Genomic DNA, 16,827 nt, shown 5'->3' with positions numbered 1-16,827 from the left:
CATGATTGGTTATAAAAAACACATTTTGAGAGATGCTACTTATATTTTTTACTTTTGTTTGTGCCAAAAAATAGGCATAATTGATATTTATTACTAAAAAATAGAATATCATGAATGCATATCCAAATTTCTTAAAGGCTAAAGTAAGACTATGCAGCTCCTTCTAGGTTTTGATCAGTAGAAAATTAGTCCAAATAACTTTTTTACTGTTAAAGGCCCGACCCCTGGTACAGAAGATATAGAACAGAGGTCTGCAATTGTTCATGCTAAAAGAGTCATTTGGTCCAATTTCTAACTGACCAAAATCCAACGAGGGCCACAAAGTCCCGCTTCACCATTTGGAAACATTTAGCACTTAACTGTAGCTTTTAAATAATTGCAATAACTAAATTATAACAGTGTTACATGTTTCTATATGTATTGCAATGTTATTTATGTTACTTTAGACAGCAGCACATACAAGTTTATTTCAAATAAAATACATCCTGTGCCAAATAACTAACCTTTTTATTTTTTCAAAATATTTGCATTTTTTAAAAGTCAAATAGCCACAGTGGAGGGATAAGAGAGCCACAAGTGGCTATCTAGCATGCACGGTTGCACTGGTGGAGGTAACAATACCAGGGAAAAGCTACTACACCCCTGTAGCACCTACCCAACCCTGACAGCATCTGAAGTGTGATCGCGGAGAGGCAACCACCCAGCATGTGCTTCAGATATGCATCTCTTGATACAGATAAACCGCCCTGCTTTGACAAAAACAAAATGAATATGTGGCCACTTTGAAAGGTTGGGTACCATCCTGTTGTTGATTTTCAGATAATCCCAGTCTGTCAGGTTCAAGAGATAGTTATTCTAACTTCATTGAATCTAATCTCTATTTTGATCTCAAATCTGTAGAAAGTTTGAATTTTTTTTGAGTTTGTTCTGAAAGTAAGTGGAGACTTTCTCTCAGAGTCTTCCCTTTACATCACCGTACCTCTGCTTCTGCAATCGAAACCAGGCTGTGCGCCGACAAGCAGAGTTAATGTATGTCACGCCTCAGTGTTTGTGCCTCAGGGAGAGACGCATCACTTGGATGAACAGGGCTGACAGACAACCGCTAAAAGAGACTAAACAAATCACAGGCCAAGGAAGGTGGGCTAAAGAGTAATAGTGGTGTGATTTTTATGATAAATTAAAAACTGTTGCTGTTACCAGTGTTGGTAGCAAAAGCAATTTGTCTTCTTTGGAGTTGGAGAAGAAAAAAACCAAAAAGCAAACACCATATACTGCTTTTTTTCCTAATCAGGGACAGACTGAAGGAGAGGGAGATATGCAGAGTGAGAGGGAGAGTGGTCAAATGACAGAGGCGTGTTTGTGTTCTGATTAGGCTGAGCCAAATGGAGGCGGCTCACCAATGGAGATAACCAACAAAGGCATCTTTTTACTGGGGACAAATCTTTGAACATCTTTTCATGGTCAATAGACATGGGTATTCTTATGTTTTCATGAAGAAAATGAGGTATAAAATCTGTTTTCCGTGTGTGATTTAGCAGCCTGATCAAGTGTGTGCGCACCACAACAACTTTCATTGTCCCACTTGCTTGAGTGAGGCTCCAAATCTATTTTATCATTATGCTCTTATGAGCTGACAGTTTGAATGTCTATTCATTCTCACCCTAGCTGCCAAGATGCGATGCACTCAAGCTGAATAAACAATGATGTGGGCTTTTTGGACGAAGACGGGCTTCCTGGCATGGGTGTGTCTGAACCCTGTTTGGTTTCTCATCTCTATGGATGGCGACAGTGAATAGATCAAATCCGTGGCGGTGCTGATCAGGTCCTGCACAAGGTCTTCTGGCGGGAAAACTAGGCTGAAAATCAGCTCAGGTTGCCAGCCAAGGCACTACTCCTAGTGTCTGCCCTCTTTCCTGTCTGCTTCCTCCTCACACTCACTGCAACATCGTTTACTCTCATGCTGCCAGAAGAAAAAACACAAGCAAAAACAAATTAAAAGGCAGATCCATCCTTCTTCGTTGGCATTGGTCGGGACAGACATCAAAACATGCTGTTATTTTTCTTAAAATTAAAAAACTCCATCAAATTCCCAGATGTCTAATTACAACACTGAACGAGAGAAACAAGTGATGTATGAAAGAGGAGGTTTAAAACCAAAACAGAGATGATATGTTAGAGGAAGAAATGTCAGTGCGCGGGATGTGGAGGTTTTTTCCCACTTTTTTCTTTCCCAGTTTTGGTTTTGTGTTGCATTGTCGCCTTTGGATCTGCGTCTTGCCTTGTCTTGCAAACAAACAGGAGTTTCAGGTTGTGAAGTAAGACCTTTGCATTGACTTGAACTGGCACCTTTGTTGTTCAACACACCTACTGGAAAAAACTCCAACGTGATCTCATTGTCCATGGAAAAAAAGAGAATGATCTTGTTACTCCTTACTCAGATTACATTTTCTTTAAACCCAAGAAAATTAACTATCATTCCATCTTTGGGAATTTGCTTTCACACAGATTTAACCCCTTAATTATAGAGTTTTTTTCTGTGAAACTGGTCATTTTTGACTAGAGTGGAACAAAACAATGCAGCAGTGGGCAAACTGATTCTGAGTCTGGAAATTCTTGTTGGATTGTTTATGTTCTGGTGGAGCGGTAAGGAAAAGGAACACCACTTTTGTTGTAATGCGTGTGACAATACCAGTCTTGTGTCTGTGAAACAATGTGTCCGGCTGGGCTGGCCTGAAGGGAGCTTTACATGGATTTATTTGTGCTCCACTCGATTCCGAAAGGCCTTACAAACAAGCAGCACATTGCAAATTGAAAGATGAAGACCGCGGGTGAACAATAATAAGTGACCCATGCTGGGGCCGCGGGGTCAGCGCACAGTAGAGTTATGCAGAAAGATCGAGAAGATGGCAGACAGACTGTGGGTTTTACAGAGAGTGAGAAGCTAGAGAGGCAGATCGGGATGTGATTTGTAGAATAGGCAGAAAAATGTCTTTCTCCTTGTGGAGTCTGAAGCTCTCATGGACCCAGCTGTCGAAGGCCAACCTATTCCTGCCCTGTTCCACTATGTGAAGATTAATAGTTCTCCTCCAGGCTTAGTTCAGCTCTGTTGATAGTAATGGGTCCCATGAGGACGTGCCCAAAGTCACATGCAGCCATGCTAATGGTGAGTGACTTCTTGCTTGTTTTTCGGCTCTCATTTGTTTTGATGTGTGCTGGAATGCATTTCTGTTCCTGCTTCAAATGATGTGGCACTCTTCTTGTTATTCTGCTCCGATATTCAGATTATTTCTGAACAGGTCCTTGAGAACATGGGAAGTAAAATAAGTGGAATCTGATTTGAGCTGCAGCTGACCCGAGGTCAGTTTGAAGCACCTCTGTCTAGACGTTAGCGCAAAAGAGGCATCAAACCGCATCCCCCTGTCCCTTTCTTCCTCTGATTCTCTAATGTTTCCGTCTCTTCTCACCTTTCAGATGGGTCTCACAGTTCTGCAGCTCTGCCTTAAATTTCATTCTGTTTGGCGACACAGAAAGGAAGGTGCAGTAATATCCTCTAACAAAAGATAATCTGGGGGTTTGGCTCTGATGGCATCTAAGTAACGTAACTGCAAAGATTTCTTTCGTTCTCATTTTTTCTGCAGCTAAATGTGTCAACAATGCAGACAAACCTAACCTTTCATAATTGGATCAGAAATTGTGACAAGACCTAACTACATCACATTACCCTCATTATATGACAATTACACTCCTGATTGTATACAACAATGGTTTGATAATACTTGTTGTTTAATTGGATTTCGTTGTAACTTTTGAATTCCCTCAATTAGTAAATAGGTCTTTCTTTCACCAGTTCTCCTTTTCCCAAGTGCATCGTGCCCCACCCAAATCTGCCCAGAACCCACTACCCACCCCCTGCCATTAACCTTCAGTGTCCCACACTGGCATCTCTCTGAACATTCAGGACATGCAGACTCCTCCCCCAACCTCCTCAGATCCCCAATTCCCCTTCCCCACAATCCGCACACACCCGTTTGATTGTGATTGACAGTGTCTTTGTTCCATTGTGTGGAGCTGTCGTCTCTGATGAAGACACATACACAGAGCCGAGGCTCTCCTCTCAGTCTGTTTATTGTATGCTGCAGCAGAGCTACAGGTCTGCAAGCAGTTCCTCTGTCTGCTGAAGATGAGCTGCATGGGGAAATCCCTGGGTAAACAAGAGCACGACCACTTAGCACAAGATGCACCGTGCAAGGTGGACCAAAGCCTCGCTTTACATGAGCCGGACCCAGATCGTCCAGAACCGACGAACAGAGGACCAGCTGGAGGAGGAGGCTCCGGCCTGCGTAACGCAGCTGAAGTTGTCATTAGATTTCGCTCTTCCTCAGGGATGGGAACCAGGTCACATTCTCTCACACGGCACAAAGCCGAGTGTGTGTGTCACAGGGTTTTTCTGGGGGGGATTCAAGGGAGGGGTTTTGATGAGAGGGGGGGCAGGCCATGACCTCTTTATATCCATCAACAGATCACTAACTTGGCCCATAGACATGCTCGAAGAGCACGTACACACAAGCACACACATTCTCATGCATGCAAACACATGCTAATGCCTGCATGCGTACGCACCAAAACAGCTCTGACGAAGGCCCTGGAAGCTTTTTGGACATACGACTTTGCTGCAAAACAGCCGCTACTGCCAACATAAGCTAAAAAAATATGTTTTAACTAAGGCAACCACATAAGAAGACATGTTTTCTGCAAGATGTCTTGAAGATAGTCGTAAAGCCAAGGCCTCGTCCGTGTTCTCACACTGAACTCAAAAGAAACTTGTAATATGGACGAAATTAATTAAATGTGACACACTTACATTTACACACCTTAATGACAAATAGTTAAGGCAATCTGATTGAATAATATTAATACTATAAGTTAATAAAGATGTAATAAAGATGAGTCACTTCTAAGATCAATGATATACTGCCCCCTTCTGGTATAAAGAAGTTTTGCGTAATTGTAGCTCAGGGTAAGGAGTTTTTCTTTTCATAAAAAAATGTAATAAATAATATATATATTTTAATAATTGCAAATAAAAAAACAAACAGTAAAACATTAAGGGTAAATCAAAAGCCTTTTATTTCTAAATCAGATTTAAAAATATATGATCTTGTCTTAATTCTCTTTCAAACATCAAAAACGTTCTTAAAAGATTAAAAAATATAATTCAACAGCAGTTATATCTATGAAGATACTACATTATGGCAAACAAAACTTCAGGCACAATCTTTACAAGCAGATTTATCTATTATGACTGATACATATGTTTGCCACATATGTGTAAAGTTAGGTTATGTATCATCCTATAATATTTATTATATTTCACATATCAACCGGGTTCAGTTTTTGTGCTTTGATGTCCATCCGTAAAACTTAATTTTTGATTTCTGTCTGTTAATTTCCTTCTTCTTCTACTGAATGCACAACAGGCCAGCATCAGTTGGGTGTTTGCTTACTCCTGTGTCATCATAAAACGTCACAGAAAAAAAAGAAAAAGACAAAAATTTGTGCAATTGTGCATGTTGTCTAACAAAGCTTATCATGGTATCACGTTTAAGCTAAGAAGAGCCTCCTGTCTCCAGGTTACTGGTTCTAGTCTACCTCAGCAGAGCCTCAGGGAAAGCGACTGGAGGTTAGCATAAAGGTGAGGGTGGAACCCTGCCCTCAGTCGGGGGAGATGGTGCGTCTGCGCAGGCAGCTGCATGTTAGGCACTTCAGGATGTTCATGGTGATGTGCATGAGAGGACCCAAATTGAAGAGCAGATTGTAGAAGGTGTTGACAGACAAGCCGCCGGTTTCGTCTGCATATTTTAAGGCCACGATAGGCGTGTAGAGGCTGTTGGTCAAATTCCTAAAGCGAGGACTGTCTGACTCAATAACCTTTTTAGTGCACTGTGAAAAGAAAACAGTTTGGATGATTTCATCAGTTAATTTGAACATTTATTTAGTCAAATAAAAAGATTTTCTTACTTTTGCTATGTCCTCTGGCGTCTGACCCATAGCCTCAAATATATCTATGGACGATGGCAGGTAAACATCTTTAAAATACCGAATTGTGTCTGCATCCACCCCTGGATATTCCATCTTGGCCACTTCCTCCATCATCTTGGTTTCAAACTCAGTATGAACCGGGCCCGGCTCAATCATGGACAACCTGCGGCGAGGCACACACACACAGTCAGCATGTGCAGTGAAGAAGTAAAGACAGATGTACAGTCAGGGGGAAAAGGGGGTAATCTACCGGATATTAAACTTCAACAGCTGCACAGCCATGCTCTCACAGAAGCCCTCCATGGCAAACTTAGAGGCAGTGTAGACATCGTTGAACACCACTCCTGTTTCAAGAACAGGAAACAGATAAGGGACATGACTAATTTATATCATCCAGTTTCATGGTATTTAGTTACCTGAATCATTTTATGATTTGCACATAAGAAATTAAGTTATCTGAGGCACAAAAGAGACATTTGTTCACAAACAGATTCTTACTAACACGCTGATACCTCAGCAAGAATTTCTATTAAGCTTATTTTCATAGGTCTACAATTTCACAAACTTAAAAACAATTTTTATTCATCACTATGAAACTAATAAAGACAATAAAAAATTTTCTAAAGCTTAAATCTACTAGTCACATGACTTCCTTGAATTCTATTAAAGACCCACCCCAGTGAAAATTATTTTTCTGATGTTTTAAACATGTTCTTGTGGCATTTTTCTGAGGACATTTAGAAGAAAATTAAGCTAAAAATATTATTTCTGACTATTTCTTTTTTCAAATTATTGTGAATTAGGAGCAAATGGAAAAATGCCACTGAAAAAAAATGTACTTGTAGAAAATATGTTGGGCGGGCATCAAGCTAAGGGTTCTTTGCTACCCACAACTTAAAAGTGAAATTTCTAATGACCTCTTGCCGCTCTACAGAAACTATGTCCTAGAAGGCGACACAAGTTCTTTTTATTTTGGCTAAAAGAAGCATAATCCCAAATAGGAGACTACTGGGAACACTTTTAAAATACGTCAAAACACGATCAGAGTCTACACATTCTCAATCCCAACTTGTCATATGGGCACGTATGATTCGGGCCTCCTCAGCATCTTTTTTTGATGTTTTGGTGTCCCCAGCTCGTCGTGCCCATCATTCAGGAGTCCCCATTTCTCAGGACGTGAGCCACGATGTGGTAACGGACACGGAACCGGTACCAGGTTAGGATACTGGGACGCAGACCGGACTGGTACCCTTACCCGGTACCGATCTGTGTCCTGAGGGTTGGGAACTCCTGATTAGCGTGTTTATTTTTTCCCTGTCTGTGGCCCCCAGACCGGCACCAGTTTGTAACCCGGAGGTTGGGGACCCCTGAATTCACAGGAACAGCAACCACTTCAAATTACGACAAGTTGGGAACACTCAAAATGTCAAAAATAAACGCAGAGGGGGCCCAAAACATACGTCCATATATAACAAGTTAGGAGTGACAATACGTTGTCAAAGTGGGTCTTCAAACACTTGAAAAGTCGTACCCTGGAGCCCCATCACACTGCTCATCACCACAATGTGTCCCGAGCGCCTCTTCTTCATGTCTGGCATCACTTCTTTGATCATGCGAACCACACCAAAGAAGTTGGTGTCAAACACTCGTTTCATCTCCTCAATGCTGATGCTCTCCACGGGTCCCAGCAGACCCACTCCTGCATTGTTGACTGACAGAAAACACAGACACACAGATGTTACTCTGGTTCTTTGTCGGATGCTGTGATGATCCAACATCAGAAAAACAACATAAAGGTATTTATTGTAGTCTGTTAAATACATGATGAACACGGGTGGCAGTACCACATTTGACCACCAGATGTCAGTTTGCAGCAAATCCAGGAGGCTGTGATGTAACACCAGTCTGTGCTGTGAGAGAGGCCTCTGAATCTTGAGTAATTATGTGAAAAAGCGAGCAACAATGGATTTGGAGTTAGATGGAGTGTGCTTTACAATTAAATGCTTCATCCAGACTAAAGGTATCAATCCAGATATTTTAAATCTGCTGCAACAGAAAACCAGCTGAAGGCAGCAGGCTGTGTTGTTATTGACATTCAGCGAGATTTCCAACCTTTAGAGCCCTCATTTGCTTTGTTAAAGCTGCAGGGCCCTCCCGCTTCAGACAAAGAGGCTGTCAGGGGCACACGAAGCTGCAGGACTGCTGTCAGACACGGCTCACTCATGTTAGCTCATAATAGCTTTTTCTGTTTAGGTGCAAAATCCATCAGCCCACTGGAATTTCAAGACTCCCAATCCCCTCCTTCCACCCACTCAACTGCAAAACCACACAGAGTGTAACCTCTGTGGCAAATCATCTCTGTTTTGGACTGTCATCTCTGAAAAGTCAGCTCAGAAAAAGCACTAATGATAATGTGAGCGTTCAGTCGTGACTCCTTAAGGAAAGGGCGATTTTAATTTACTGTTTAATTCAATTAGCTGGATTTATAATGTGCAAAAAAAAAGTGCTTGTATTTGAAGTGTGTCCCACTCACTCAGAATATCAATATGGCGGTCCTTAACACTGTTGATGCACTGCCTGACAGACTCGTCGCTGCACACGTCTAATGGAAGAAGCATCAAGGTCTTCCCGTACGCGTCTCCAGCTGCCTCCAAAAGCTTGTCCTTCTTCTTCAGGTCCCGCATGGTGGCGATGACTGATCAGGGGAGACACAGTTGGATGACGGCAGAAAAAACAAAGACAAATGTGTTTTTAAAGTCTCACTCTGGTTGTGTTCTGATCTATTGTCTAAGCATTTCAGTGGTCTTTTACTGTAATTATGATTATGCTGCTTTTAGCCACAGTCCCAGAACCTGTGTAGTTTTCAAGGACATAGTTTCTGCAGAGCGGCAGAAGTTCATTAAAATTTACAGCAAAGTTGTGTGCAGGAAAGTTGGCGCGGAGTATGTTGCCCCTACTTCCCATCATCCCTTTGTTTACACACTCTTTCCCACTATCGTACAGCTTCTCACACCTAAAGAATAACATTACCGTCGCAATATTGGAGCTGTCCAGCCGTACAGTTTTGAGCCAGATTCCAGGTCAGACGAGGAAAATAAAGACGTCTACAACAGAATGCATCATAACGGGGTGGAGCAGGGAGCTTGTGGCTTGCCGTAGTAGCTGCTTGCTCCTGATTCAGAGCAATTTGAATTAAAAAAAGCAATTTTGACCTTAATTTTATTAATATACGTTTTCCATCATGAGAAACTACATTTTAGAAACACAGAGTGGGCCTTTAAGTGCCTCGTCTGGTCAATCCAAGTGAAATGTTTCTAAATGCAAACAATTATCCCTGGAAGTTGGTGTAATACACAATTATGACTCATTATAAAGGAGACAAAGTAAAACATCAAAGTGTGCCGACACACAAACGCCTAAAGCTGGAACTCGGGGTCAGAGTTTGCAAAAAAAAAAAAAAAGGAACACGCCTGTGACGGAATTGATTTTGTCTGAACTTTACACGCTGGACAACATTAACCTACATGCCGCAGCGCTGTAATCTATTTGAACCAGCTGCTATCATGATGCTCTGAGTTGCTTTGGCTTTCTCAGCTTTTTCTCGCGCTTTACTTTCTGCTGACTTTGAAGGCGTGACGTTACCTAACACGCCGTGTTGCACAATGACCCGGAAAAAACAACTTTTAACTCTGGAATTAAATCTACCTGCTCCCCTTGTCAGATAAAAACAAATAAACTACTGTTTGAACACAAACACAGTTGTATAACAAAGATTAGAAAGGGATTATTTTTGTTGTAGCGGTTTAGGATTTACTGGACATATTACATCATGTTGACATCTTATCAGTATTTGATGATACAAACAGGGAATTCATATAATTTTCTGAGTAAATGTTAGAAGGGGTATCTTTAAAAACAGTCAGAAACACTGTGCATGGAATAGATCTTAGGAAACCTATTGATTGAAGCAGCAGCTGCTCCATGAAATGTATGTATTTGTGGGGAAGTAAACAAGAGAACCATTGTTCTTGTGGTTCCTGAAGGAAATACTTCAGCAGCTTAAACATTCTTGACTGAACCCCACTGCAGTGGAAATTTTGGAGACTTTCTAACAGTTTTTTTGTGTTGGTGCCACTGCAGCACGCTCTCACTGTGCAAAATGTAATATTTAATCTGCAGAATTTCTGTGCAGATCAGCTTTAAGCGGCTCAAAGGAGGGAACAAAATCAGCTTCTGCAGGATGAGGTTTCATCGTAATAAATTGAACAATGCCTTGCAGTCACTGACTGAACTCATGTGTGACAGTAATTACAGCTTTCTTATAGTAGTAATTGAGGGTTTGACTGTTAGCACTTACTGTAGGCTTGCAGCCAATCAGAGGTCTTGAGGTAAACTCACCAACAGGGGTGTGGTCTACACAGTATGAGGCCTAACGAAACCAAACAGCTTTTTGAAGTGAATTTCAGGTTTCAAAATGAGCGAAATGATGGCTGGGAAGTGGAGACACACAATGTCAGAGTGGGACACCCAGCTCCCCTGCGCACCAATGAAGACTTCAAACAAGGCCCTTGCTGTAGAGTGAACCCATGCTTGTACAGGTCTCAAACTTTGTCCCCCGTTCCACACTCGCTCCACTGAAGGAACTATAGACACATTAGACACGGCACTAAAATGGAGCAGGCGCTTTACAATTCTCAGCAATAAAGGGGAGCTTTGTGCCGGAGAAGTCACTTGAAAGAGAACTGACAAGACTCCTTTCTGAGTCCAGCCTGGCATGCGGCATCCTTGCAGATCCAACCCTGGAAGCACCTCTTTCAGATGTTAATAAGGGAAGGAGGGGGCAGAATCCCAGACCTGACAAAAGCCTATGATTCTGATATGAACCGGGTTTGCTGTTAATCTACGCAGAATGACGCGCGAGCGAGCGGAGAGCCGTGCATGCTCACTCCAACTTTCGTGCGTAAAGGGGGTGCAGCAGCACGGTGTTGCTGGGAAAGTAAACACGGCCATTGGAGCCCTTTAAGCGAAACACACTATTATAGATCTGCCACTGATAGATCGGAATAAAAGGATGGGAGTGTGAAATAAAGCGCACATACCATGGTAACGCTTCTTTTCATCAGTGGCCAGCGTGACGGCGATCCGTAACCCAATACCGGAGGAGCAGCCGGTGATCAGGACAACTTTCTGCCCGCTGTTCGCCATGATCTGTCCGGGGAGGCAGTGAGTTTCCAGCGGTCCTCTGCTCCGGATGGTCGCTGCGGAGGAAGCCACCGATCACCGGACTTAAAAAAAAAGAAAGAAAAAAACAAAAACTAAAGCGGATCATGCAGCCATGTGAGCGCCTAACGCAGTCACATGTGCGGACTAACCCGTAACCTGAAAGCCACGCAGCGGAACACCTTTGGAAGTTGATAAGTTCTGCCTGGACACTAAATTATAGTCAAAGTTTATTCCTTTTTTTTCTAACAGTGGAAGCGTGCATGCGCACACGTGCGCGTTGCAGAGTGGGCAGTGCTTATTTGATTTCTGTGTTGTTGACCTCAGTAACACGTTGATGTTTTCTTGTTTTCTCTACTGCATATACATATATACATATATATTATTTTTTCTTTTTTTAACTTAAAAAATATGTAATTCAGCGAAAGAGTATAAACTAAATGAAAATATATTTACACGTCAGTTTGCTCTGCAATAAAATTGTTGGAGGAGCAAATATTAAAGCTCCGCACTGCCCTCCTGTGGTCACGTGAGATACTGCACGCATGATGAATATCGATATATACTCACATTGATCGATTTTTTTCATTTATTACTTTTTAAAGCTAAACGATGGAACACAAAAGTAGTAAATATTATTTCTTGGAATAGTCTTATATTCCTAACAGTATATGCATAAAAAATGACTTTTTGAAGTTCTTTTTGTAATAGACTACATATAAATACATTTTGCAGAATTTCCAAAATAAAATAAATATTTTTGTATTTTTTGTGCATAATTTTCATAGTCAAATTTCAAAATATCACAATAAAGCTTACTTTTTTTAGCACTTTTACCATATCCTATTTAACCCCACACAAACATCCATTTAGTGAGAAATGTAATCAGCTGGGATCCCATCAAACTGACCGACTGTAACCCCGATAACATAGCTTCAGAGTGTGAGAAGAATTTTCTGAGTTTGTTTTGACTCTCGTTAAATCAGCAAGGGTCTGTTTAGCTGACCAGGGAGACTTTGCTCTCATAGAGGTTGAAGGTGTGCTGATAAGATAAGACATCTTAGTGCAAAAGTCTGTTTAGTTTGGATCTGTTGCTAATGTGATGCAACTTCATGCAAATTCCTAAATACTGTTTTTCTGTCTGAGGACTGTCAGTTTGTTTTCCTTGTAATCCAAATGTTATGGCCCACAAGCAGACACAAATAAACAGCCCTCAAAGGCATTTAAATAATTAGCAAGTGAACAGTTTGTGCCCTAATTTTTACATTTGCTCGAAGATTCAGCCTACATGCCATGTCATGTCAATGCAGTTCAAATGATTTGTGCAGAGATGTTGCAAAAATATTGACATTGTTCTCCTTAAGCTGCTGAAAGCCCACTTTCCCTGAGAGAATTATCCCAAAAGGATCAGCATAGTCTATCTAAGTCTATTCTAAACAGCAAAGGCTTTTTCTTATAGACTCATTTCACATTTAATATATTTTCTGTTACAAATATTCCTTCCTATCAAAATATGATGTTCAATCACTTGCTCTGTCCCCCCTTGACTGGTAGTTTTCATGGTTAAGATGAAGGTTATTTTGGCATTTAGAATCTTGTTCCTCGCAAAAGTGTTTGAATGTTACAACTGTGGCATTTTAAAATCCTCCTCCCCTCCTGCTTGAATGCAAAGCAGCCAAATGATTAGAGGATGCATCAACACAACCCATGACATGGCGGAAAATCTTAGTTACAGCTCTGTACCTTAAACGTCCACCCATTTTCTGATCCTTTTTGGGGGTTGCTGGAGCCTATCCTTGCTACTTTTGGACGAAGGTTGGGTTGCCACCATCGCTGGGCACTCTAAATAACGGTATGAGGTAAAATTACAGAAAAAGTGACTTAATCAACATTAATAGCCACATATGATTTTACAACAAAGAAAACAGAAAGGCTTTTAAAATAACTGTTCTGTCAAACTATGGTGTGCAAGTTAATTACAAACAATAAAACTTTACAAATTAATTGTTGATGCATTTAAAAAATACCCTCTCAGTTGACAATATTGCAGTCACAGAATTAAAATGCCTTACATCTACGATTTCTGGTTACTTTCTTTGTAATACCTGCTCAGGAGAACATTAAATCTGAAGTAACAAATTGGATTTAAAATTCATTAGCAGAGCCTTACTCTACTTTGTTTCTGTAAAAATTAATCTGTCACTGTAATACATAAATGTTGTAATGAGCTACTCCCAAAACTGGTGTCAAGCGACACACTTGGAAGCATTTTTAATTAGAAATAAAACAGCTTTGAAAGTAGCGACTAAAAAAAGGCATCAAAGCCAAACCACATGCAGCAAAAATGTTATGCATGCAGCCATAATCCACAACAAACCCGTCGAAAATCCATCTCGAAAACAGCCATGTGTTTCTTTAATTACCAAATAAAGTTGTTTTTTTTATCTTCTGGCTTCAGTAAATTCAACTTAGTGAAGCCTGAATGAAAGAAACTAAGTGGAAAACAGATTCACACACCAGGTTGTATGTACATCTGCATTAATGTAAATCCACAGCAGCTCCGCTCAAATGTTTCTGAGGCAGATTCTCATGCAGAAAAGTAAAAAAAAATGATAATGCAAAGGAGGAAGACACAGAAGCACAAAAACCTGCAGAGTCTGCAGAAAGTTGAGAAGAAAGGAGTCAAGGCAACTCATGGCAATTAACAGTGTATTAACATTTGCTGTAGTCATATTTTTAGGGTTTATTATTTTGTTTACCACAAGCATTTTTTTCCTTTTTTGTTTACAGAGTCCTTTTAGTTTGAATGCTTTATTTTTGTGGCCCACTGAAGCATGTTTCATTTTACGTTCTTTCTGACTGCACTTCTATTCCGTTAGCCAACACTGCCAAACAAAAACAGAGAGACCCCGATGTAGTTCACTGAATCCCAGGCTTTCCATGAGTCTTTATCAGGAAGCAAAAATAGATCTCATCTTTTACTGAATGAAACATCAAATTAAATGTCTACATTTGCAGAAATGTTTAGAATACAGTTTAAGTTGAATGAAACTTCAAGCTACCAAAATAAAATTCCTAACAGAGTTTATTAAAGGAGTATTTTAAAAAAAGAGTAATGTTTTTGCACAATGTGACAGTTCGTGTCATAATAGTCTACGGAGTCATCAAGTAAATTGGTTAGTTAAGTAAATGATGGCAATAAATACCTATCAGTTTTAGTGTTTTTATTAACTGTTGAATAAATTAACGATTAAATAAATAAGCTCTGAGAATCCAAATACATAACTTTAATAACACTTCCATCAAATGCTAAAAGTGATGGGGACTATAGACCATTTAAGTGCCTCTAAATAGAGTGAACAAGTCTGGATGGGAAAGCAAAAAGAAGGTGGAAAACAATTGTCGTCTGCCAGATTTCTAAGCTTTTGCTGTGAAATTTAAAAAAGCTGAAACACAGAATCAATTAAAGAGTGACAAAAAGGAGGCAATAATGTGAGTCTTTACATGCTTTTCTGTGCTCTGTCTGTTTTAAAAGTCTGGTTGTAAACACTCCAACCCCCTCCTTTTTTTCTTGTAATGAAAATTTAAATGCATCCACAGCACCGACTCTCTGCAGCAGTGAGTCTTTTTTTATCTTTCCGTCGAGCTTTTCACCTTCCTCAGAAGTCATCTGAAAGCATTCCAATTGTGCTCTGAACCCAAATCATCTCTTACTTCCTTTCTAAAGTCCAAACCATCAACAATCATCCTTGCATCCCAAGTAAACCTCATTTTTTTATAGTTGAATAACCAATTTCCTGTGTACTGGCTTTAAGGATGTATGAACAGATGCTTCAAGGACTTTCACTGTTTTTCCAGCTGACTGAATAATGTCTGCTTTCATTCACCGCAATTAAAGATGAAATCTGTGGAATATTGTATGATAAAATTCAGGCACTTTGCAAGGAAAAACACGCTGTTTCTTAGCAGTATGTCACAAATGCTGGGTCTTAATTATGTCCCTGTGGCACTGGACAAAACAGAGCGATGCAGTAGAAATGACAAGAGTTCCTATCTGTACTGAAAAACCAACAAGACTGGAATGTTTGCCGTGGATGGAGCGACACTTTTTGCTCTTTTGTGTGCAGTCTCCAGAGGAGGTGTGGAATGCAAAACTTCACCAGAACACAAGCGAAGAAAGAGATGAAGGCAAAGAGTAGCTGGAGGTCAGTGGAAGGGAGGGAGCCTTGAAAAGAGAAGAATCGGCGTGCACGAAGGAGGGAAAGTGTTTTCTGGCTTTTCAGGCAGAAAGAGAACACCTTAATTGAGAGAAAGAGATGAAAGAGGAGACCAGCAGCAGCACCAGCAGAAAAGAGTTGACTTTTTTTTTCTTGTAGAAGCAGATCACACAAAATGAGCATTGCACAAAAAACACCTAGAGACCATTAAACTCCAATGATCATTTTTTAGATTTTAGAAAAACATTTGCTTAAAAAAAGTGTGTTTGTGTATAGATATTTGAGTACGGAGAGATGTTAGGAAAGCAAGTAAAGATTTATTTGTGCTAAAGAAAAGTCAATTATCTTTGGCGGTTAAGCTGATGCTTTGGATGAACTTTAATTCCAGATCTTAAACACATAAAAGAACATCACTGTGTAAGACAGTTAGCAGACATAATTAAAAAAACAGAAGGAACATGTTGCATTTGAGTGTCACTGGCAAAGAAAACTTCCCGTTGGGATTTTATACATCTTATGTGGTACCAAGTTACTTTTAAAAGTCTTAAACCTCATTTTCATTACATTGAAATGGCATTTAAATGGCCTTGCAGGTTATTATAACACAATGGTGCTGAGTCACGGCGTAAAGTAACGAGCGGGAACATATCAGTTGAAGCAAGAGTGTGGCAGCTGATTAGGTTTATTTGATCTGTTGTTGGAGCAGCTCATTTAACACACATGCTGCTTAGATGTTAATTGGCTTAGTCTCCCTCCTCTTTAATGATCATAATTATCCCTAGACTGCCAGTTTGCCTTACTTACTGGCCCAGTGCAAAGCAGGAAATTTCCACACATACGTTCTGTTGTTAAATGCACCACAACTTCTTTTACTTATTGGAATTGGACAGCTTAAATTGAAACTTTACCTTTTTGTCATTTTTTGTGTTGGGGTGCAATGATTAATTGACTTAATTGATGATTTACAATCCTAAGATGCAAACAGATCGATCTGTTTGAGACAAGTTTTTATTTACATCGACACATATTATTATAAAATCAAAATTGAGGCACACGTGGGTTTATTTTGCTAAAAAGTGAGTACAACACATGTGATGTCGACAATGTCACTTCAATGTGTGGAAACATGTTAAACTTTGCAAAGACTCGTGACCTTACAGTGTGGCAGAGTGGTCTAATTATGCTCAGTTTTGTATTATCCTAAACCAGGGGTTGGCAACCTTTTACAGTGAAAGAGCCATTTGGGCTTGTTTTATTGTGATCAAAACCTAAAAGGAGCCGCATAGTCTTACTTTAGCCGTTAAGAAATTTGGATTTGCATTTATGACCACCTCTTTTTTTTTTTTTTTTT

At 40.2% G+C, this 16,827-nt stretch overlaps 1 protein-coding gene across 2 annotated transcripts; it reads right to left on the bottom strand.

Annotated features, from left to right (window-relative positions):
- Positions 1 to 5,103: 5,103 nt before the first annotated feature.
- rdh8a (retinol dehydrogenase 8a) lies at positions 5,104 to 11,592 on the bottom strand. Of its 2 annotated transcripts, XM_024271830.2 has the most exons (7): positions 11,412 to 11,592; positions 11,139 to 11,324; positions 8,573 to 8,734; positions 7,571 to 7,750; positions 6,290 to 6,383; positions 6,019 to 6,202; positions 5,104 to 5,940 (listed from the first exon to the last, which is right to left on the bottom strand). In XM_024271830.2, exons 2-7 carry the CDS (start codon positions 11,242 to 11,244, stop codon positions 5,713 to 5,715), a joined length of 954 nt encoding a protein of 317 aa, XP_024127598.1. In that variant the 5' UTR covers positions 11,245 to 11,324; positions 11,412 to 11,592; the 3' UTR covers positions 5,104 to 5,712. The 2 variants fall into 2 exon arrangements, with proteins under 2 accessions (XP_024127598.1, XP_036069107.1); XM_036213214.1 differs by having other exon boundaries at positions 11,139 to 11,591.
- Between the last annotated feature and the right edge of the window lie 5,235 nt (positions 11,593 to 16,827).

The sequence above is a fragment of the Oryzias melastigma genome, linkage group LG8 (genome assembly GCF_002922805.2).
Source record: "Oryzias melastigma strain HK-1 linkage group LG8, ASM292280v2, whole genome shotgun sequence".
NCBI lineage: Eukaryota > Metazoa > Chordata > Actinopteri > Beloniformes > Adrianichthyidae > Oryzias > Oryzias melastigma.
This window is presented reverse-complemented; position numbering and strand designations above follow the sequence as displayed.

Coding starts and splice junctions, on each gene's coding strand:
- rdh8a (XM_024271830.2), bottom strand. CDS start 11,244: ATGGCGAACAGCGGGCAGAAAGTTGTCCTGATCACCGGCTGCTCCTCC. Junction 7,751..8,572: donor CCGCCATATTGATATTCTGA/GTGAGTGGGACA, acceptor GTTTTCTGTCAG/TCAACAATGCAGGAGTGGGT. Junction 6,384..7,570: donor CAGTGTGATGGGGCTCCAGG/GTACGACTTTTC, acceptor TTCTTGAAACAG/GAGTGGTGTTCAACGATGTC.